Source organism: Cryptotermes secundus, unplaced genomic scaffold, assembly GCF_002891405.2.
Source record: "Cryptotermes secundus unplaced genomic scaffold, Csec_1.0 scaffold250, whole genome shotgun sequence".
NCBI lineage: Eukaryota > Metazoa > Arthropoda > Insecta > Blattodea > Kalotermitidae > Cryptotermes > Cryptotermes secundus.
In genome coordinates, this window is record NW_019738873.1 from 2,390,025 (window position 1) to 2,413,724 (window position 23,700).

Sequence of the window (23,700 nt, forward strand, 5' to 3'; positions counted from 1 at the left end):
TACAAAAGAAAATTGTTAGAATAATGGCTGGTGTTAAACCAAGAGAATCATGTAAAAATATCTTCAAGAGGCTAGAGATCTTAACTCTCCCATGTGAATACATATTCTCCTTAATGATCTTCATTGTAAAAAACCAAGAATTTTTTCCAACCAATTCTACAATACACAATGTCAACACAAGGAATAAAAATCAGCTTCACAGACCAGTTGCCAGCCTCTCTTGTTTCCAGAAGAGTGCATATTATACTGGCATTAAAATCTTCAACAATCTACCACCAAATATCACAACTCTTATAGATAAACAGGGACAATTTAAAGTAGCACTAAAGAGATACTTAATTACACACTCCTTTTACTCTGTTGAGGAATTTATGCTTCCAAACAACATAAAGTGTATGTAATGTTTTCTCTTGTTTGGAACACAGGAAAAAAAAAATCTAGTATATGTTAATGTATGGATTTATGATGGATATTTTACTACTTTTGTGAAATCCTTACTATTTATAGTGAAATTGAATTGTGCATGTATATATGTATTGTACGATTTTTGACAAATTCCACATCCGGTAGGTCATCTGACTAACTCATGGATCTATGGAATGCTATGTATGTATGTATGTATGTATGTATATGTATTATACAATTTATAAGGTTCATTGTTATACCTCCATATACCCTTTTCCCTTACTGGACCATAAATTCTTCTTAACAGGATTACGAATGATACATTAAGGAGGATGCTTCCGGAGGCTTTACTAGCCCATTTCATAATGCTTTCATTAGACGAATTATGTAAAATGATGAAAATTATCGGGCCGGCCGCCAACCAGCCGGCATTCATTCCGGTGTCCGAAATGCTTCTCAAAACACATATAACTTTAAACAAATGAGACATAAAGTACCTGACAGGTTATTTTCGGTCCCGCTACAGGATGAAATTCGCATAAAAATATGCACCTTATAGGTCCTTCATGACCACAACCTTCAAAATACCTCGTATCTTCTTCCATATTTGTTATTATTCGTTTTATCAAACAAATCGTGCACGGATACCACACTACAACGACAATTTTCACGGATATTATGTCCAGTGATTGAAATTAATGGGCTCAAATGAATAGGTGTCTTCCTTTCTCACCTGAAGAAGAACATAGATACAGTTTCCGAAACGTCGTGTCCTCTATTACCTAGAATTCCGGACGATGCAAAAAGTTCAAAAACCCAGTAATTCTGTGGATATTATGTTGTACTGAGGACAGTACTGGGCACGGATCGACGAAATTGAACTGACATGCAACAAAATTACACGCAATATCGGAGAAACGTGTTATGTGTCCGTAGGTCCGTGGCGCTCGTGGCCTTCGTGGCGGTGCACAGTGAACGGAAGGTTAGGTGCGCTGGGTGCAGTTACGTGTGATTGGTGTGCTCGGCAAGAATGGCAGGGGGCAGTGTTAAAGAGGTTGACGTAGATAGTATTTCAAGAAGAAGACTGTCAAAAACTGGACTAATTTTAATCAGTTTAAGTGGTGTGTATGAGTACGTTGAGGTTATGTGGCGTTAAAGATAACGCGTGATTCTTGAAAATTAATTCGTTCCAGGCATTGTAAGTGAGAAATGTTGTATTGTCGCTATTTCTGATGTAAGGTACTGCAGTAAAGTGATTGGCTTTTGACTTCATGGCAGATTATTTGTCACTACGGCCAATCCACTTGGCGCCCACCTAGCCTGGTGTGCAGTGGGTGTTTGGGGATCTTTTCCAAGCTGTAATATAGCCAAAGCATCAAACAGGTTACTAATTATACTGTTTGGCACTAAGATTATGTATGTTTAGAACATTACATCCGCTGCCCCGTACATTTTAATGGTGCTGTGCTAAAACATATTGACTTGCCTAAGTACAGCTAGAAATATGTTAAATTGTGTAAATAAAATCATAACTCCACCCATATAAAGTATCATCCCCTGAGGTGTGATACCATGTGGTCTGGTAAAAGTTTACCAACCTGTGAATCTACAGTGTCAAATCCAAAAGGTTTTTTTTTTTTTCTGCAGTCACCATGATGGGAATCTTAGATCTTCTATAACTCCACCATGTCAAAAAGATATACCTGCTTTTGCTGACAGTCACTGATGGATCATGAAACGGACCCTCAGCATTGTCCCAGTCAACCTCTCTGTTGGCGTTTTATATTTCTAATCGTTTCCTTGAAGCAAAAGTATTCTTTCTTCTCTAGACTTGTGACGTCAGGAATATGTAAATATTTAGGAAGAGAATGTTTTCCTATCAGTGAAAACTGATATGGCAAAATACTGCTTAATAGATGTTCTGCTTCTGTTCATAGTGTCTTTCTGTGTAGAAAAAAGAGGCAAGAGTTGGAAAAGTAGACCATCACCCTCATGTTTATGCCATATTGTACTCAAATATTAAGGTTTATGATGTGATAAGAAGTAATATTCTGATTTGAATAGTTGTGCTTTCAGTGCCTGAGAGTGCTAATCAACATTTAGGCCACTGAGACTCAAGAATTGGTCACACCAGGAGCTGAAAAATATTGTCACTGGTGGTGACCAAAAGATTTTGGCTGGTGACAAATACCACACAGCTTTCAAAGTTCTGGCAGTTGAGAACATTTAAGATTTATAGAGCCATGTACAGAACATTAATTTTTTTTGTGTGCCATTATCTTATGCCCACACACCCTCTCATGCAACAGTATATGTGGTCAGTTTCCTACATGGAACATGAAGATTTGTTGGATTTCAGTGTAAAAGAAGGAAGGATGGGTATTTTAACACTGAGAATTGTGAATGACCGCTAACTTTAAGTTGTTCGTGATGTTCATGCTGAGAGCGTAACATTTTTACACAACACACTTTGATGTGTAGGCATACTGACAGATTTGACACAGCAGTACTGTGCCTGACATGCATTCAAGAGATATCCAGTTCCAATTCTGTTCACCTATCCACACTGACATTTTTCGTGTTGTCCTTCAGTTGTTCCAGACGAGCGCTGGGATGGTTTTTGAAAGAAGACATGCCTGGTTTCTTCCACAACCTTTCAAATCCATCATCATTTTCATCATGTATTATTTAAGTCTGCATAACCCTACCAGTAGAGATACTATTCAGAATGTACAAAATAACACATATGAAGCTCAAATGAGAGGTAGTTGTCAACTCTGTCAGATTTGTTTGTTAGTAGGAATTGTGTGGTAACTGGAAGTGAAGTTATCCTTGGGCATTTAATTATGCACCATGAAGGCATATGGGGGAATGGAGGTACAGTCCCACCATTCTTAACCTTGGCACTAGATGGAGGTGAGTGATCAACTACACACCTTTACCGTTTTACCCCTGGGGAAGGAACCCCAGTACCCATTGGATAGGAGGCTGGGTGAACCCCAAAGCCAGTTTGTACAACAATATGGAGAAGAGAAAAAAAGAACTCGCCACCATCAGAAATCGAATGCTGACTCCACAGTCATCCAGCATGTAGCATAATTGCTATACTGGCAGAGCTGTTGATAGTAACTTGTACCCCTCTCTGAAATTCTGTTGCAGGTGGAGCTGCTGTTACGCTCAGTGTAATATGTCTGCCCTTTGTTTCACCAGCCCTACGTCGCTTTTGCCTTCCGTATGTGCCAGCAACAGCAACACAGATTAAAAATGTTATGTCTGCTCTGGCTGGCCGATCAGGGAGACTCATTGATTTAGGCAGTGGAGATGGGAGGATTGTAAGTTTACATAAGGGATACATAATAAATCCTCTCAAAGTTTGTAATGCGATTCAGTATTTTTGGGCCTATTTTGATACATAATCAACATTCTAAAAATGCTCCTACAGTTAAATGTTGACATATGATCAGTAATATTTTGCTTTGTGTTTCCCTCTATCCGCTAAAGTTGGCACTACTTTTGCCAACAAGCGGTGGTTGCTCAGTTGATGTAATTGTTTTAAATAATCATAATACTATTTGTTAACTAGGTACTTACTGCTGCAAAGGCTGGTTTTGTTGCTGATGGTGTGGAATTAAATCCATGGCTTGTGGCTTACTCCAAATTTCAAGCTTTCCGGCTGGGGTTCTGCAATTGTGCAAGGTTCTACTGTCAGGACCTGTGGAAGTTCAACCTGAAGCCTTACCCAAATATTGTTATATTTGGTGTACAGGAGATGGTGAGTGACTTTCCACTATTTTCTGTGTATTGCACACAGCTTGCATTTGGAAAAATATGTTCGTTGACATTTTTTTTTTTCAATGAGTTTGTTTGCTCTCCCAGGACATGGGCTCAAAAAACTATATTTATGGAATGCATCCTGTTGAAGCATTCGATAGTGTAAGAAGGAATAAATTAGCACAAGCTATGCATGAAATGACAATACCAACAAAACCCATTAACTTAACAGTGATGACACTACATGAAACATATGCTAAGGTGAAGATAGGAAATGAGACTGGAGAAAAGTTCAGGCATTACAGTGGTGGTCTGGCAACCACGTTATTTAACGTAGTCTTACAGACCGCAATCAAAGAGGTAGACAAATCATACACCTGAATTGTTTAATTTGGCTTATGTTCTACATACCACATGGAAGAGAATTATATTGTATAAGTCTGCTTAGGCTTTAAACATGAGACACTGAAACTTGGAGGTCACCAGTGTGCAGAATAACTGAGTCATGTATGTGCTAAATATTTGCTTATTTGAGGTGCCAGAGCTGGAAATTAACCTCTGAAAAGAGATACACAATATTTACCAGTGTCCAGAGTAGTTCATTGATACATGTGCTAAATATTTCCTCATTTCAGATGCCACAGCTGGAAATGAAACTTGAAAAAGAGTTATGTAATGATGTACATGTGGTAGCATGTAGATTTCCATTCCCAACGTGGACACCTGATGCCACTCTTGGTGCAGGGATGGACACTGTTTGGGTGTACAAGAATCCTCTAAGAATAAACGTTAATTCTGTAGGACATCTAGCAAGTTAAATGCTCTGAGAAACTGGGGACCATCAAATAGTACTACCATCTAAAGAAATTTCTCTCAGGTATGTACAAGATCCTCATGCATCAAAAATTATGATCGCAGCTATGTTCAGAAATAAACAGCCATACGTTGAATTCAGCCAATTGCTGTGTCCTCAGCTGAGGACCAAGGTTATGGTTGTGTCCTGACATGAGTGTATACAGTGATATCTTTTGATAGCCAAATTCACAGTACCCACACAATGCTGATAAAACAACATTCCGTGTAGAATGATACTTGTGTTTACTGCCATCTCCCTCAACTTACGATATGCACTTAATGCATTATTCATGTGGCAGTTGACAGATGCAGTTATCTTCTTAGTATGTGCCATTTCATAGTGATTACAAATTTAGAAACATGTTCCCTTGTTGTCATGGAGGTTCCGACAGCTGAAGCGAGAGAAGAATGCATATAGCTGAGGAGCACACAGTACCATTGTTGATTGAGGCACTATACTACAAGCCAAAAGGTCACGGGTTAGATTCCCGATAAGGTCATTTAATTTTTCAATTGACTTAAACATTCTGGCCGCACTGTGGCCCTGGGGTTGACTCAGCCTCTAAGAGAAATGAGTAGCAGGAATCTTCCTGGGGGTAAAGGGCATCCAGCATGTAAGGCTGACCTCACTGCCATCTGTCAGCCGATTGTCTAGAAAATGTGAGAGCCTCAATGTCCCACAACTCTATGGGCCTCTACGGTCTGTTACAGGGACAGCTTTACTTTGCCTTTTTTCTACATATACCTGAAACATTAGTACTTGATTCTAGTTTCTATTCAATTGAAATTGCTAATGGAAAGTTGTAAAGATATACTATCAGATTAAGTTTCAGTTCATTCAGAATGGATGGAAATTGTTAGTCACATCTGTTGGAATAAGGAAGATTATTTTCTCAGCAGAGCTATATCTATTTATAAACATGTGGAAAAAGCAAATGAAGTAATTTTCAAGGAAGCCGACTACTGTCAACTTCATATAAATTGAAAGTACCCAACTACCACGCTACACTGTGTCACATATCAGAAGATGGTAATCTTAATTCTCAACACTGCAACAACCTCAGATCTCAGGTAAAGGTAAAGCTATCCCTGTAACAGGCCATGGTTGCCCATAGGGTTGTGAGATGTTGAGGCTCCCACACTATCTAGACCACCTAGACAATCAGCTCATAGATGGCAGTGAGGTTGTCAGCCTTGCTCGCCAGCTGCCCATTAGCCCCCAGGAAGATTCCTGGTACTCATTTCTGTTAGAGGCTGAGTCAACCCCAGGGCCATAGTGCCGCTGGAAGGATTAGGTTAAAAAAAATTCAACTCATCAGGACTGAAACCCTCGACCAGCTACGTTACTGCGTGCTCCCCCTCAGATCTCAGGGTTCGTATAAATGTTATCCAACCTTCTTTTGGCAAAGTTAATTTCATATATAGATCAAATTATTAGGGATCAAAGTGAATTCTGCTAAGAGGTCAGTTACTAAACAGATCTTATTACAGTAAAACCTCCAGTTGTTTGTACAACTGGCCGCCTGTCACTTCTCACACCCTCGAACCCACCCCCTTGTCTGAAATTTTTCTTCTGCGCTTTCAAGGTTACTCTTGGCCTTGATCAAAGTTATGTGACACTTGCTTTAAAATGCTGATTCATTGTCAATAAAAATGTCTTCAGCTTTGTTTATAAAAAAATTAGAGCTGTTATTAGTTTAATTCGGTTCTTGTTGGATTGCATCACATCATTGCACCATTCTAGCACAATGTGCTTTATTTTGTTATCAAAAAGAGGTGACTGATGTTGTCCCAAGGTGACAGTATACATCCCTATGGACAGACATGTATCAGGAGCTGAATCTACATCGAGACATCAGTAATATTGCTTTTGTTTACATGGGAGATACTTTTCTGTTTCAACAGAGCATTGCACTCCCATCATACATAAAACTGTGCGAGAAGATTTATTGCACCTATTACTGGGATGGTGAGGTGTAAAACAGTAGATACCACTGAAGTTTTGCCACATGCACGTTTGGACGCAAGATGAAGCAAGATGGGCAGGGTGAATATATATAGCAGCCCACATAATGCACCTGTGTACCTGAAAATAGAAAAAAAGAAACCGTTCTTATATGTATGAGTATGTAGGATATTATTACATTTAATTCAGAGTTTGTTGATTCGGGATATTTTATATAAAGCCTTCTTCACCTTTTGAAATACTTGATAAACTGTCTGCTTAATGTATTAATAGTAACAGGGCTGATCCTTCATACTGTGGTCTTGGTTGCGACACTGGTGGATACCAGTGTTTCAGAGGAATATGCTACCTCCTTTTGAGGGCTGAAGTATGTAGGATGAGGAATTGGTTGTTACATAGGCAGGTTGAAAAGAAGTTGGTCACACAGACCCATGGGATGGAGTAAATAAATGGAGCCTAATTTTGGCCAGTGGGGATGGTAGGTAGGAAAATGGCCCTTTTCAGTGACAGACTGCTTCTATCACAGGGGGGAAATTAAGTTGTGAAGAAATTCCCTTTCCAGTACTGCAGTATTGTTTTGTATTACAGAGACGAGATCAGAATTATGAGAAGAGGCTTAATGTTTTCCTCACAGGAGGAAAAATAAAAACACTGAGGATTGGAAAAAGACGTCCATTTTCAGTGCCCCTGCAGAAAGGGAATGCAAAACTATCCCTTTGAGGTCATGGGTAGAGAGAGGAGTGTCATCTTAGTGGGAAGCGATTATCTTGTCCTTTGAGAAAACCCTCCACCTTTCATTCGTGGAATGTACAGTATAAGAGACTCCCATGATCTGCTCAGGGAGAACTCTTCTTTCCTGCTCATGCTGCTTGGGTGCAGCTTGATGTATGTTGCTTGTCTTATGAGGCAGACTCTGCTCCTTGGTTTTCTTCACCAGGATGCTGGCGTTTTGAGCAGAATACAGTGGCCAAGGTTGCTGCTGTGTTCTGCCATGACCAGCCTCTCCATGTGGCACAGCAAGATGTGTTGTGTCTAAAAGAATTTTCTGGTTTGTCCAATTTACACATTTCCCATGTCCACAGGGGAGTGGAGACTGTATGTTTCTCTGAAATGGTGTCCACTTACAAGACTGCATGGTGTCACAACCCAGAATACCATGATCTGAACAGTCACCATCATGAAAACATCAAAAGTTATAATAGAATTGATCTGTGATAGCTTGGTTAGTAAAGTGATGGGCCATGGGCCAGATAGCTCAGGTTTCACTCCCAGTAGGAGTGCCAGGGTGTTCTTTTTCACCACTGTACCCAGACTGGATGTCAGGACCCACTTGGTATGGGGGTTCCTTCCCCAGTGAATAAGGATTAAAATGACTGAAGTTAACCTCTCACTTCCTTCACATGCCAGGATTGAAAAGCGTATGGTGTATACAGACTGAGGTAGCTTAACCTTAACAACCTATTACCAGTACTTAAAGAATTTTCTCTTCTCTACATTCTTCTTACTACTGATACAGTCAGTATAACCCTATTAGGGCAACCTTTCATCCCCTTTTTTTTAATGGTTTCTCGGTGTGGGGTGAGACTGAGTCCACTTGGTGTGTCAGCCACTAACTGGCCTATTGTACCAGCCCCGGATGATAGATGATGATGAATGTGGAGCAGTCGGTGGAATGAGAATTGACACGTAAAACCAAAATACTTGGAGAAAACCTGCCCCAGTGCTACTTTTGTCCACCGCAAAGCCCACAGTACCTGACCTGGAATTGAACCGAGGTTGCCACTGTGGGAAGCCAGCAACTAACTGCCTGAGCTATGGCACAGCCAACTTTCATCCTTAATATCAAACCTACAGTCCGGTGTACACTGCCTGACACTGCTGCTTCTTTTCTGGCAACATACAGTACCAGCACCTTTTCATAAATAAACCTGTCATTAAAATGCATAAATGGGATTCTTTGGGTTAGATGTTTTTAGTGTGGAATGTATAACATGCCCCCCCCCCAAAAAAAAACACACACACACACACCCAGAAAGTAAAGTACTGCTTGAAAGCAATATAAATTAACATGTGGATTCCTACAGTATGTGAAAGAGTAGATCTCAATATCCCTTGCAACATTATTTCTTGAACTAGGAATCAAGTCAGAACTGAGGAAGTACCTAATAATGGTGCCAATACTGGGTAGAAAGACAGCAAAGAGAATGCACACTGTGACAACAACAGTGTTAAAGCCCAGGACATGAGGCAGACCAGGGTATACATTTCTTGCAACAGCCATGAAGAACTGTGAGCGCAGCATGAAAGCGATGAGCGGGTAGACTGTCATCAGCTGGAAGAACAGGAACACCCGAGCAATGGCTGTCATGGGATCCCAGTTCTGGAAGTTATCGAGCAGGTTCTACGAACAGTTCCCCAGGAAACACAAAATTAGTTCTTCATTCTTTGTAGCATATTAATCTCAGGAACACAAATTGGTTTTCAGTTGTACAATTAAGAAATCGTCCCTCCTCCAAGAGAGCAACTGAATGCAGTGACTCAAATATTGCAAATGATTACTGTGTGATGTTAACTGCAGCCATGGAATTTCTGTACATTGTTCCAGTGAACAGTATAATTTCTGTTTTCAAACTCAAAAACCAATGGATGGTGTATACCTGAACTCTACTGTATAAGCCTCGGCTTAAGAGCTCATAAGTTCTGAACAGCAGTGGTTGGGAAGTACAGACTAACACAAAATGTGCATATCTGAGAGCAAATATAAACTCTCTTGTTCTTAAATAAATTTCCAACACAAAAGGCCATCTTGCTTACTGGTGATTACCATTATGCTACTTACATCTGAAATGCAAATCTTTTGAAGAGGAAAACAGATGTAGAACACTAACCCAATGAAAGCATAGGTCAGAGTTACTAGCAGATATGCTATGGACAGATCACGAGTCTGAAAATAAATAAAAGTGCATTAGTTCCAGTAGTTAATCTAAATAATAATCTTGTGCAAATCTCAAATTTTCAGACTGAATTAAGAAAAAAATCTCAATATGAACATTGGTTTTGCAGTCTTGAACTTCAAGTATTTTGAGAGCACATTTTTTGCTTGTGCGGTAAGGGCAGGTTTTCTTGAGTATTTTGGTTTCCCCTGCCAATTCTCATTCCACCAACTGCTCCACATGCATAATCATTTATCACCCAGGGCTGGTACAATAGGCCAGATAGTGGATGACTTTCCAAGAGGACCTACTCTACAGTCTGAAGGAAACAGACGTACCACCAGCTTACATTGGCTGCGGCAGTTGCAATACACGGAATGAAGATGAAGTGTTAGATGCAGTACAGGCTAATTAGTCAACTAGCACGTGTTATATCATGTAAGAAACGGACCTCTCCCAAGAGTGCAGTTTGACATACAATGGATGAGAAGCACTTGTATCCGTTTTGTGTAGCATCTGTACGAGGGCTGCACACAGGGGACAGTAAACTTCATCTCCAGTTCTGATGGATGACTTCTACACAAAACTGTAGATAAATCTGGCTTTTTGTGCCATGTATTGTGGTCTGCGGAGGCAGCATTCATAAGAAGTGCAGCAAACATTATCTACAACCACTATGAAATCCTCATGCTACCCAATTCTCTTCATTTCAACTGATTGGTATCAGTGTTTATAAGACATTTATCTAATCTGACAATACATGATAGTGGGTCATCTTGGTGGAATTCGGTATGCTAATATCATTGAAAAATACTTCCTCTTTTTTTTTTTTTTTGGATGATATACCCCTTAATGTTTGCAACGCCCTGTGATTTCAGCATGATAGCAACCTTCCCTCGTGTTAGCATCATGTGTGTGTTTCAGCAACCATTTTCTGACTCACGGATAAACCTTGGGAGTCCAATCAACTGGCCTTTACATTCTTCTTGTAGGAATTCATAGTAGAAAATGTTTATGCTGTAGAAGTAGCACATTGTGAAAACCTGATTAGTCACAGACAGAGACAACTGGGTCATGTGAGGAGCTTCCTTTGACCTTCCTATCAAGCGTGCTTTTGAGTCTCCACTTTGTGTTAAACATGATGTAAAATTCAAACTGAAAAGAACTAATAACTTCAGAATCTTTGCTCTTTGACTATTCTAATTAAAAGTAATAAATAAAGGCATTAAATTTAAATGGTGAAATATATATATATAAGTGGATAATTATTTCATTTTGTTAAAAAGGGAGGAAACATTTTAACTTGACAAGGGTTATGAACTGAACAGTGGATCACATACATTCTCTGCTCCATGTTATCTCTCTTACAGCCTCCTGAAGTTTGGGGTACGACTTTCAATCACTCTATATATATGAACCATTAACTTTATTCTCGTGAAGTTCCCATAGGATGGGTTATACTTACATTATTTTCCTGATGTCTGTTGTTTCTCATGATGGTGATTATGATGTTGTGGATGAAGAAGGAGAGGGCTGCCATGCCTGATAAGGCTGGAAATGTTATTCGAAACAGTGGTGTGAAGTGGATATTTGTCACATTGGTGAAGTTCACATTGATTCCAAAGCTTGCAGACTTGACAATCACAAAGAGCAGTATATACATTACAGAGAGGGTACCTGTAACAGTGTAATGGTAATTGCACTTAAGAAGAATGTAGTACAGTGGTAGTTTTGATACATTAGCTACCTAAGACTGATATAACATTTGTTAGTGCTCAACATGTCTGTTGAAACGAAGATACATTCAAGCTGCTATTAAAAATTTGTTTTCAAGAGTGGCCATTTGTAACATAAATGAGTAGTGTATGTAACTCATAGTCATTCAGTACAGCATGTGTTTATTTACCGAGAGAGTTGAACTTGGTGAAGAAGGTGACACTTCTGAAGTTGATGAGTGGGCCAATGATGAGGATGAGGAATATTGGGACAGTCGTTGTAATGTCCCACACTTTGTTGTATAGTGGCACTGGCATCTCCAAAAGTGATGTTGCGTTGAGTGTGTCACCACCATTCTCATCTTGCGGACATAAAACTGTGGATGACACAGAAGTGATATCATGTAGTTATGTTGACTCTGTTTTCTTATCTGCACTAGAGTGAATAATGAACTACCTAGATTAGCTCATTTGGTGGTAATGCACCTCACGACCAAATACACGCAAGGCAACAATCAAAATATGGTGTTTTCTATGTGGTCGGTGTCGAGACCGCTGCTATGCAGCGTCGTGGTAAACACTCCTTTACAGCAATATAACCTGTTTTCTATGCATGGTTGGTGTGGAGGCTGTATAACAAGATTTCAGTAATAACCAAGGGAGTGTTTCAGAGTATTTCAGAGTGTTTAAGTATGACAGTGTGACAGAGTTGTCGGTAGAAGATAGCCAAGGAAAATTTGCCGTGTGAAGACTTGGCACATGATTAGAAGACTTGAATTATGTGTAATACTTGGAGTGATTTGAAGCACTAGTTTCTGTGTTGAGATACATTACCAAGAGAGGACTAGCGTGTGTATGACAGTGAATTATGGAGTGTGTGTAAATTAGTGATAGTGCGATAAATAAGTGTGATTAAGAGAGACAGTGTAACCAAGGTGCTAATAAATCCAATCATCAGAACTAGAACCCAACATTTCATCATGCGTACCATCCTACACATGACAATAAGTTTGGTAAACCAAATTGTTTTGGAACCTGGGTGTCTTATAATAATGTAATACTGGATACTTGTTTATACTCATTTCAAACTTACCAGAAGGTAATGCTGATGAACTGTTGTCTTGACTCGATGTTGTATGTGTGGCAGTCTCTGAAAAAGAAGAGAAGATATGAAAGAAATATGAAAACGAGAAGTGTGACATATTTTAACGTCCTGTTTAACTGTGTATAAACTTGAATACCGTTCTGATTCTTATCTGTCCTTGTGCAACTCAATTATTGAAACCTAGCAGATTCCGATTGAGTAGTGCAAGGAATTAATCAGAACAATATTCAAGAAGTGTGACAGTTTGCAGGATTCAAATGTGTTTGGTGTTCATATGGTCAGTCTGACGTGTTGCATTCTGTTTTAAGTCCCTTCAGTTACGTTCTGTGCCATTAAGATCATAACATAAACCATCACACAAACTTACATCTGAAAAACCATTTTGTTTTTGTTTCTTATTATACACTAAATGTTCTTACCATAAACGGTCGTCACTGGGTGACATATACACAGATCAGCCAGATATATAAAAATGTGGGTGAAATAGTCAATTACACTGAATGTGACATCATTTTACAAAGATGAGTACAAGACTACAGTATTTTTCTAAATATGAATTTTCCAGTGTGTGAAGTTATATATTTACTGCTCAGGTTAACTTTTTTATGTATGATTTGACACTTCACTTTCTCATATTATCCTTTCATTGTGTGCATATAGCCTTTTTGGTTAATCCCAGGCAAAGTATACCTTCAGTTGTACGTTGGTACAATCTTTCTGCTGCTCTATGTTTGTGAATAGCCAGAGATGATTGAAAAATTAAACAAGGGGTATCAGTTTTTAGCAAGTTGTACATTTCAATTAATATTAGGATTTAAGGTGGAATTTTACTTGCTGATGGGGTGTGATATGTATCATTTTGAACACAAAGATCGTTCTATTGATGTAGCGAAATACGAGTCCTTGAAAATTGATCTGAAAATTGTGTGTTGTTTATATTGCACTACAATGGGCTACATGCTGGATGGCCAGATTTCGATTCCTGGCAGAGGCAGTATCCAGACTGGCTTTGGGGCCCGCGCAGCCTCCTATTCAGTGGTTACCGGAGGCTCTTTCCCTGGGGGTAAAGCGGATGTGGTGTGAAAGTGGCTACTCACCTCCATCCACTTTTGAGGTCAAAATTGATGAAGCTATACCTCCATTCCCCCATATGTCTTCATGGCATAGTGCTTAAGTAAATAAGTACAGGGACAACTTTACTGTTTTTTTTTAATATTACACTAAGTTTTAGGAATTGTACAGTTAGATTATTATGTGAGTTAAGGGTATAATTTTACTTGCAGGTGTAGCAGAATATGCGTCTTTGAAGGCAATAATCGACATGGTGATGCAGTGTTAAAATGCTCCTGGAAGCAACCGTCTGTGTATTGATATAGTTAGGAGTGTGACTAATTGGTAGGTACATTCAGAATGTGAAGAGAACTTTACCTGCATCGAGTTGTCAGACTATCATATATAAGATTTTTACTAACAGAAACTATGTTATGTAGATGATAACCTTTTTGACAAACCTTAAAATATTTTTTGAAGATATTTATGTAACTTTTTTTTATTTTATGAAGCATTTGTAAGGTATCTTTCAGGTGGCTATGTGAATGCGCTGTTTGTGGTATGTCATGAGCAAATTGTGAGTTTGTTTAATTTGTTCTTATGTTACAGATATGCGCATTATGCCTGAGTTTAAAGGTCCTTCCAGTTTGGCCCATATATTTTTAGGACCTTCTTGGCATGAGAGTTGTTATATTCCACTATTACTAAATGGATCAGAAATTAATATTTATATTTTAAAGTGTTCAATATAAGTTTAGTGGTTTTAAAGGCTGCTTTTCATTTGCTACTTTTGAACAGCCAGGAAGTTGACTTTCTTTACTGAAATGGTTATACATGTCCAGGCATATTGCACTCAACATTAAGAAAGGTTCCACCCTTAACCCCAATATTACTCTACCTCTGCAGCACACCAAAATTCTGTAACACGTCTGTAGTTTTTCAGATAAACTCCAGCTCCACACCAACAGAAGGATCTCAGAATGGGTTTCCAAGTACCCAAAGAAATAAAACCAAGCTAATATAAAATGTAAAGATATGATTTAACTTGAATTAACCGAGAAGGCTAAATATGTAGAATGAAAGGATAATACGAGTGTGAAGTGCCGAGCGATATAATGAAAAATATTTTAACTAAAAAGTAAACATATAATGCCATATATTGGGGTATTGTTATATTTAGACAAATACAATCATTTTTATATCAATGTCTTTGTAAAATTAAGTCACATCTGACCTAATTCATTGTTATTTTATCTATATTTTGTATACATTATCTGAAGGTGACCATTTACTGTGAAACATGTCTTTTGATGCAAGTTTCTTTGATGGTTTAGCCTGTGATCTGCAAGTAAACACACAGGGTGCATACAGTGCACTGGCAGATGTCCAGTACCTATTGGTAACATATTTGCTGGTATGTGTACTAACTGAAGAAAAGCAATGCATATATGTGCAAAATGTAACTGCTCTAAAATACTGAAAAGAAAAACTTTGAATTCTGACTTACCATATAAGTAGTCAACAGAATGGTATAGGAAGTTGCTCATAAGCACCCAGTACACTATCACAGCTCCAAGCAGCACCAGCAATGAGAACATCTTAGCAATGTAGCCTGCCCATCGACCTAGCAGCAGTGTTGCCAGCTCTGCTACCTCCCCATCAGAATTTGTTTCTCCTGTCACAAAATGTGTTCATGTTTATATGATGGCAGTGTTTGTTTCTCATTAATTATTTCTACACCTTTTGTGCTGCAAAAAAAAAAAAGGGCAAAACTTCACATCAGACAGGTGTGCTTTCAGCTACCGTCACTGGCCGGAAAAGAGCCNCAGTCTGCACTGGATAGGAGTGTGTGGGCCCTAGAGCTCATATCTAGAAGCTGTGAAGAGAAATGTTCCTAGCTTTATGCCAGAACTCAATCTGCAGTCACACTTTCACAGCTTGTTTTACCTTCTTGTATACATAGTGAGGGGCCCGTGCTACCGTAGCTCGTTGAAGCACTATGCTACAAGCCAGAAGGTTGTGGGTTTGATTCCCATAGAGGTCACTGGATTTTTCAATTGGCCTAATCCTTCCAGCCGCACTATGGCCTTAGGGTATTACAGTAGTTAGCACTCTTTTTTAATATTCAGGAGGACCCAGGTTTTAGTCATGTCTGGAGACCATCTGTACTGTCAGAGATTCTTTGTTTCTCCTCTGTAAAGCGCATACTGGGATAGCACCTTAAGAACTGGGACATGACCACTCAATTCCACGTCCAGTTCACAATCACCTTCCCACATGATGCTATATAGCCTGTATGCAATTTACAGGGCGTCATGATGTACTGCTGACAGCTTGGATATATGAATGAAAGATTGATCTGAAGTTAGACTTACCATGTCGTGTGTTGACCTGAAGTATCTTGTGTGTTGTGTAGAGACATAGCCCCCCCATTAGAACGATAGTAATGACACCCATCAACAGGCCAGCATTCTGCATTCCCCACGGCATTGTCAGCAGGGAGGACCCCATGATGGTGTTCCACACAGCAAAGCTGTAAGCACAATTTCAGTGCAGAGGATTTTGGTATTTTTTGCAAATAAAATCATTTCGTATTCTGCTGTAGTGCAAAAACACATACTTATTCTCACATGTGTTATTTGGAGAACATTTCCTTTTTCTTAAAACCTTGTATGCATAAGTAATTGTATAAGGATTGGAAGGTGGTATAGTATATTAAATGATACTCATTTAAAAACAGTTTAATTACATTTGATCTTTTATGGATGCTTGCTTGTACTTAAGATGTTAATGTACATAGTGAATTAGAACTTTGGAAATATGTTACGACTTCTTGTGTTAAGATGTTATGTTTGATTGACAAATGAACTAAACAAATAGACTTACAGCAATAAATAGAGCAGTAGCCCCACAAAGTACACATTATTTTCATCACTCATGATTAGTAATTTCCACATCAAATTATGGGATTTTGTGATGACTTTTAGACATTGCAAGTATAAGTTTCTTCAATGACTGATTTCAGTATGAATATCAGCCTCCCTTGAAAACCTAATTCTTTAGCATCATTGAAATTTTCAAAATATTCTCAATAACAAAACAAGAAACATTCATATCAGTAAGCCCAGGTGTGCTGACTTTAGGCTACACGGAAAAAAGTTTGGAAAAACTCTTCCGGTATTGTGGAAGTCAGTCAGTATTTGAAACCTATGGAAATGCATCATCTGTTGTCATATCTGTCCCCGAAAGTACCACACCTATGACTGTACACACTAACTCAACAAACCTCGTTTGAATTCAGTAATCGGTAACTTATCTGTAACACCAGAAGAATATGGCAGTTTTACAGACAGTGCCGTGTGAGCAGCTCCTTCGGGACCATTTTTGTACTCACCTTCCTCATGTCAAGATCTTCATTTAAGATTTTCCTAACAATTTCTCTCTTGATGTTCACTTGCTCTGCTGTGCTCCTAACAGTCAGTGGACAATTTTCACACAGAATTTGACGAAATTTTGCAATGTTTTCTTCAGTTCTGCTCATTGCTGGCCATTCTGATCTCTCTTCATCAGTGACACTTTCTCTTCCCTCGGAAAAACGTGTCATCCACTTGTAAACTAGTGTTCACATTATCCCTGTAAACTTGCACTAACATCTGTCTGGTTTCACTTCCACCCTCATCGTAACAAGACATTTAATGTACGTTCTGACATTTTCGTGACGGCACACCAAAAGACACTCAGACAATAATAGATGCAACTCAGAAAGAGATTGCCATAGATCAGCAACAACACAGCTGTAAAACACATATGCCAACGTCATCAAACCATACTGAGGTTTCTGTCCACTGCTGCTACGGCAAGCACACGGTGGCGAGTTCGTTACCTCGTATATTGTGACCTGATGGAGTGACTATAGACAGTGTTTTGATTAGTAATCAGATTTATTGCACTCTCTTAAGACTCATAATTACAATTAATTATATCTGTTTCACTAATTCACACAATTTACTGTTCATTACAGCACACATGGCTCCAGTCCTGGCTGGCTGTCGCTTATCTCTCAACTCAACTAACCACTGCCTGGTCATAGTCTTCTAACAGAGGCTGTTCCTCATGCACTTATGGCTCAATGATTGCACTTCCTAACTGCTGATGCTAGACTGTACTGCTCTGCTGTTGGCCTCCTCATCAAGACCTAGGACCTGCCTGACTGTGAGCCGGACTTTTACGCCTAGTTCAGAGTTAAAATCAAAGTGATGTTATGACCAATGGTCAGTCAGCCAGCTGGTCTTGGTGTCAAACACCCATCTGGGGCCCAAGACCAGACTTTTATTTCTGTCAGTTTTGGGTTTCTTGATATGGGGTCCCCTCTCTGACACGAGGACAGGTCTATCATTTACAGTTGTTGTTTGCCCTTGCCAGCACAGTCATCAGATCCAAGTCCTGCAGGACTCATTCACATTTTACTGTCAGATTCCAGACTTCCCCAACCTGGAGGACCAGGTCCAGTGTTTATATCTCCCCAGGAACAGTGTGGTCCAGTTATACCCCCAGGCGTTTGGTTTCCTTTTTGTCGCTTCCTACAACTCACAGGGATATATTGTATGTATTCAAGTCTGCCTCCAAGTTTTGTCTTGTGCATAGCAGAGTCAGAGTTACTTTACGACTGGCGGTTTACCGCCAATCAGTTCGTCTTGGCGCCTAGCCCTTTGAGGAACACGACCAAATTTTTTTAACTGAACCCTCGCGGTCAGAGGCCTCTTGTAACATCCTCTCTGACAAGATGGGTTCATCATTTACAATTGCCACTGGTCCTCGCCAGTGCAGTTATTCTCGGGTCCAAGTCATGTGGTGCTAAAGATAATATATTACTGTCTTAGGTTCGAGACTCCCCCAACCTGGGGGTTAGGGCCCCGTATTTATTTCCTGCAGGAACAAGATAGCCCAGTTATACCCCCAGGCACTGGGTCGCCTTTTCATTAGCTCCACATTTTGAAAGCTAAAGGAGACTTATGAGATCATCTTGCTGTCTGTGTGTGTCCAATTTTCTCGTTTTCTGTGCGGTCCCTGTCATCAAAGGAAAGTAGGCTATTCTCCTCAGAACTTCTTGTTTAATGATGTTATTACTACTGCCACCGGGCTAAAACCCAATTGCAGTATAATAAATAATATAAACAAAATAATATATTTCCATTGTTTCGTTTTGTTTCTTGGAGACTGAATTGAAAATTTGCTACAGTGTTATATAACAATACAGAAATTGACAATATTTCAGGCTGTGAAGTAACCGAAGAACTTGATGTTTTAGTCATCAAAACAAAAAAATGTGAGAGATTAGAATTTCCCACCTCAGAGTTTATGTAAATACAGTAAAACTTAGTTATAGCAACATCGGTTTCTGCGACACCTTGTCTATTGCGTCAAATATTCAATGGTACGAACTAATTCCTCATAAAGCAACTGTTTTTATACCTTGCTTAGTACGACATGCACAAATGCATCAACCTCTTATGTAACGTCATTTTCATTCCTGAATTTCTCTGATATGGACATTGAACGTAATTTAGAAAGTGTGTATTGGGCAAGTAACAGGAAACAGATGAAGATAACTGATTACTGTACTCGTATCTAGGTACAGTAAGGCACAACAATTGATGTAATCTACTGTAATTTGGTGAGTAGGCCTACCTTTAATATACAGTATTAGTGCGGTGTGTATTGTCAGTGAAAAGCGCTGTAATGTCTTTGATATTACACATTTGGGCAATTCCACGTTAATGTTACGTTAGTCTGTACTTAACTACGTATTTCACTAAAAAATGCAACATTTTAACTCGGTTTTTGGTAGATTTTTACGTGACTAATATAAGGCTACTGTGAAAGTGCCCATTTCGGTTACAACGACATTCGTTTATAACGACACTATTTTTAGGTCCCTTTGATGATGTTATAACCAAGTTCTACTGTATTATCAGATTTGAAGATTATTTTACGAATGAACAGTTCGCCAAAGTAACAAATTCGTGTTGTAACACATTTCTGTTTATTTAGAAGAACGGCGTAACAACCCCAGAACACTGCATGAAATTCGTTAGTCCAAGAATTACAACATTTCTACGCAAGACAGTGAATCGTCTCCTTGAACATCAGCTGGAAAGGTTTGGCTGCCAAATGCTATACATAAAGGTGAAGTTGTCCCTGAGTCATGAGATAGAAAAATATGGGTCATGTGTCCCGTAGGGTCCGAAACCAAAAACTGCTGTGCTGGCGAGCGCCAACGGCAATTTACTAGACAGACGAAGTTGTCCCTCTGCGTAATTAAGCATCACGCCACGACATTTGGGGGAGTTGAGGTATAGCTCCACCATTCTCGATCTTGGCGCTAAATGGAGATACGTGGTTAGCTTCACGCCCAGGCTGCTTTACTCCCAGGGCGAAGGGCCTCTTGTGCTCACTGGATGTGGCGCCCAGGGCCAGTCTGGAAGATGTGGAGAAAATAAAGAATTCTTATCCCTACCAGAAATCGAACCCGGCCGGGGTCAACTACCTATTAGATAGGAGGCTGGGCGCACCCCAGACCGGGTTTGTGGCCCACCCAACCTCGTACCCATTGCGTACCGGGGACTCGTTCCCTGGAGGTAAAGCTGCCCGGCGTCCTATGTAATAAAGTATAAAAACGTGTCCCGTTTTATATGTATATTTTGTAATCTAGTCGCCCTACTACACACATACACAGAATAGCCCCAGACAGCAAGAGACGCTATCGAAGTCTCGTGCAGCCGATTGCACTGCTCATGCGTGAGTCGACCATGACACGGCTGTGCTCGGCCATTGATGCCGACCTGCACTGCCCATGTTGTGTAGTGCCACGGCCGCCAGGCAAGGTCGTACGGAAAGGCTCCCCGACAATAAAGTTGACCGCCAAGGACAGTCGCTTACGAAGCGCACAGTATTCAGTGATTGCGCGCTGGCTTCTCCACCCTCAGATACAAGGTCCAAATCTGGGACAAATTTTACACGCGTTCATTCATACAAACATTGAAAATAATCTGTAATTCCGGCGCAACTACGTTTCGTCTGTACTATTGAGAGGGAGCTAAAATATTTTCAGAAGATTGAGTGACTGTAGACGGGGTTTGGATTGATAATTGGATTTATTGAACACTTACAGAAAATAACTACCAGTAGCTCTAGCAATCTCACTGAGTTACATGCCCCAACTGTCACTGTAACTACAGCACACATAAAGTCTTCTGTCTTCACTAGTCGTTTCCTGCTAACTGATCTTAACAGTCCCCAGTTTCCGTCTGGCATATATCCCACAATTGAACTAAGCTCAAAGTCAGAGTTACTTTATGGGTGGCGATTTACCGCCAGTTCATCTTGGCGCCAAGCCCCTTGAAACTCACGACCATAGATTTATTTTAACTGAACTCTTGCGGTCATAGTCGTTATATAACATGCTCTCTGACGAGTACATGGGTTTCTTTTTTGTGAATATGCTTGGCCTTTCGTCGAGTGTAGGTATCGCACATGTAGCATATATTCATATATTTGTGGTCTTAACCACTTCTGGCACCAAAATATCACGTGTCTGGGGTTCCATGACTATTAATTCCAGGTTCTGGATTGGATGGTGGGATTTATTTGCACTTCTATTACAATTACAACCAATTATAACAGCTCACAATCAGTGACTGTCTAAGATTCGCCCCATTTCTTACTGGACTACGACTGTCTTCTCTTCTGCTATGATTGACCGGGTTCTGATTTACGAATCGGTCACATACGAATCACTAAGGACGAATGAAGAATCTCTTCTGAAGTGAACTAACTCTCGAATCAATTACGTATCGTCCATTTATAACTTCGAGGCAGACCGAATATAGATCACCATCTCAAACAGTTCCTCTGTTATATGTGTTTTGTCCGTTGCTACGAAACGTGTGTCAATCTCGTAACGCGTTGATTTCTACAAGCGTATTCGTTGTTGCGGTTACGCGCTTTTAGCGAGCCTTTGTCTAGCAGTGGACCTTTCCGTCTCGGTATTATTGAAAAGTCTTTCTTTTGCACTATATACAGGCCCTCTGTCAGTACAGGCTTCCCAGAGCAGATCACGTCTTACTTACGTATGGGAAACTACAATGGCAGCTTAGTCACTTGAACGGTCGTAAGCTTGACCACCTCCAAGTTTAAGCCTCTTATATATTTCCCTAAGATAATAAGCTCTCAGAGTCAGAGTCACGTTACCACTGACGGTCAGTCAGTCTGTCTGTCTTGGTGTCGAGCCCCAGCTGGGGCATGACCAGATATTTCTTTTGTATGAAAGTTACTGTCCTGTCCATGTGTAGCGCCCTCTCTGACGAGAGGTCGGGTCTGTCATTTGTTAGTCAGTCTGTAGTAATTTGTCCATTGTCTGTATTTACACATATTTGCAATACATACTTATATAAATGTACAATATTTACACGGCCTCCGTCAGTCCAGGCTAGGTACAGCAGATTATGCCCTTTTATATATATATATATAAATATCCTAATANTAATAAGCTCTCTAAACTTCTTCCCGCTTATAACCCCTCGGCACGGACCAACAGAAAACACAGCTCCTCTATTGTTGGGGATCTCACGTGATCGCTAATCAGCAAGTCCATTTCTATCGGCACGCTGGCTGCTGCCTAGCAATGGCTGTCGTCTCGTTGCTTGGCTCGCGGTCGCTACCTAGCAACGGCTCTACACGCTACAATATTATATGCATTGCGACACCGAGCTGACGTTTTTGAATCCATTATAGTATATGAAAACGGCATATTAAAATTCTATCACCAGTGTCCAGTAATTGTTATTTTGTTTATGACACCTGAATTGTGCAAGCAGAATCACGCCCGTACAGCCCTGAATACTCGCCCGCGATACAGAGCGGCCTGCGTTATGGGATTACGTAACTGCCAGTGCGTCCAGACCGCAGACTCCGAGGAGAGGAAAGACAAAAACCGGAAATACAACAACGAAGACGACGTAAGTAGGCATTAATATGGAAGGACGAACTAAGCAGACAGATCCGAACCAGCGAGCTAGCGCTGAAGCCACGCATGGACTGGCACAACACACGCGCACACATACTGTTCTTCTGTTGGGGCTCGATGCGTGGGTGCCTCAAGGATTTTCTTCTGGGGGGGGGGGGGGGGGGGGNAATTTTAGGCCTCCTATCTCTCTCTCTTTTTTTTTTTTTTTTTTTGCAAATCCCCTAGTGTCGATGGTAAAGGTAAAGTCCCTGTGCTTATCTAAGTAATCACCACAGCATGAAGGCGCCTGGGATCCACGTTTTCCTGACCTCTGCACTAGCTGGAGGTGAGTGGTCAGCTTCATGCCCCGGCCGCTTTACCCCTGGGGAAAGAGCCCCCGGTACGCATTCGCTAGGAGGCTGCCTGGACCCTAGAGTCGGTCTGGACGACTTTAACAATATTCTTGACCCTACCGGGACTCGAAATCCGACCCCTCGGTCGTCCAGCCCGTAGCCAGTCGCTATACCGACTGAGCTATCCCGGCTGCACTAGTATCGATACAATTTTTAAATAAGGATTTTAATATTTGGCATGTTGCCTCCTTTTTAGTTTAGATTTTTCAAAATATCCGGGGAGTGCAGATACTTGAGTCCCCCCCCCAAAACTGCCGGAGCCCATCGTTTGATGCTCACTTTATAATTTTCCTTAGCCAATATACCATTAGCGGTATAAAAATACAAATGAGTGTTTTGGAAAATAATCTCGAATGTGTATCTTACTGACTACTAATGCCATCTGTATGAATGTAATAGAAGTATTTCCTCACACCTGTTTTTTTTTGGGGGGGGGGGGGTTTAAAAAAGTATTTATTTTTGGGAGAAAAAACCAAAAAACAC

The 23,700-nt window shown here is 40.2% G+C and overlaps 3 protein-coding genes across 5 annotated transcripts in view; 1 reads left to right on the plus strand and 2 right to left on the minus strand.

The window, feature by feature from the left end:
- LOC111871095 (GATOR complex protein NPRL2) overlaps window positions 1–1,030 on the minus strand; it is a 16,396-nt gene extending 15,366 nt beyond the window's left edge. The window contains exon 1 of the mRNA XM_023863888.2: window positions 903–1,030. Coding sequence (XP_023719656.1) covers window positions 903–1,010 — 108 coding nt within the window. The 5' untranslated portion in view covers window positions 1,011–1,030. The remainder of the gene's footprint in view (window positions 1–902) is intronic.
- Window positions 1,031–1,189: 159 nt separating this feature from the next.
- On the plus strand, window positions 1,190–14,283 carry LOC111871096 (ATP synthase subunit C lysine N-methyltransferase). Of its 2 annotated transcripts, XR_002843977.2 has the most exons (5): window positions 1,190–1,526; window positions 3,565–3,737; window positions 3,989–4,177; window positions 4,812–5,053; window positions 14,034–14,283. XR_002843977.2 is itself a non-coding variant. In XM_023863890.2 (4 exons), exons 1-4 carry the CDS (start codon window positions 1,436–1,438, stop codon window positions 4,992–4,994), a joined length of 636 nt encoding a protein of 211 aa, XP_023719658.1. In that variant the 5' UTR covers window positions 1,190–1,435; the 3' UTR covers window positions 4,995–5,192. The 2 variants fall into 2 exon arrangements, 1 of the variants encoding a protein (XP_023719658.1); XM_023863890.2 differs by lacking the exon at window positions 14,034–14,283 and having other exon boundaries at window positions 4,812–5,192.
- The window catches only part of LOC111871093 (sodium-coupled neutral amino acid transporter 9 homolog), a 36,996-nt gene continuing 19,561 nt past the window's right edge, over window positions 6,266–23,700 (minus strand). For both annotated transcript variants that reach the window (XM_023863885.2, XM_023863884.2), the window contains 8 exons: window positions 16,176–16,333; window positions 15,308–15,475; window positions 12,739–12,795; window positions 11,837–12,022; window positions 11,396–11,607; window positions 9,837–9,941; window positions 9,160–9,398; window positions 6,266–7,117 (listed from right to left, as the gene is read on the minus strand). In XM_023863885.2, the coding sequence (XP_023719653.1) occupies window positions 6,952–7,117; window positions 9,160–9,398; window positions 9,837–9,941; window positions 11,396–11,607; window positions 11,837–12,022; window positions 12,739–12,795; window positions 15,308–15,475; window positions 16,176–16,333 (1,291 nt within the window). In that variant the 3' untranslated portion in view covers window positions 6,266–6,951. The remainder of the gene's footprint in view (window positions 7,118–9,159; window positions 9,399–9,836; window positions 9,942–11,395; window positions 11,608–11,836; window positions 12,023–12,738; window positions 12,796–15,307; window positions 15,476–16,175; window positions 16,334–23,700) is intronic.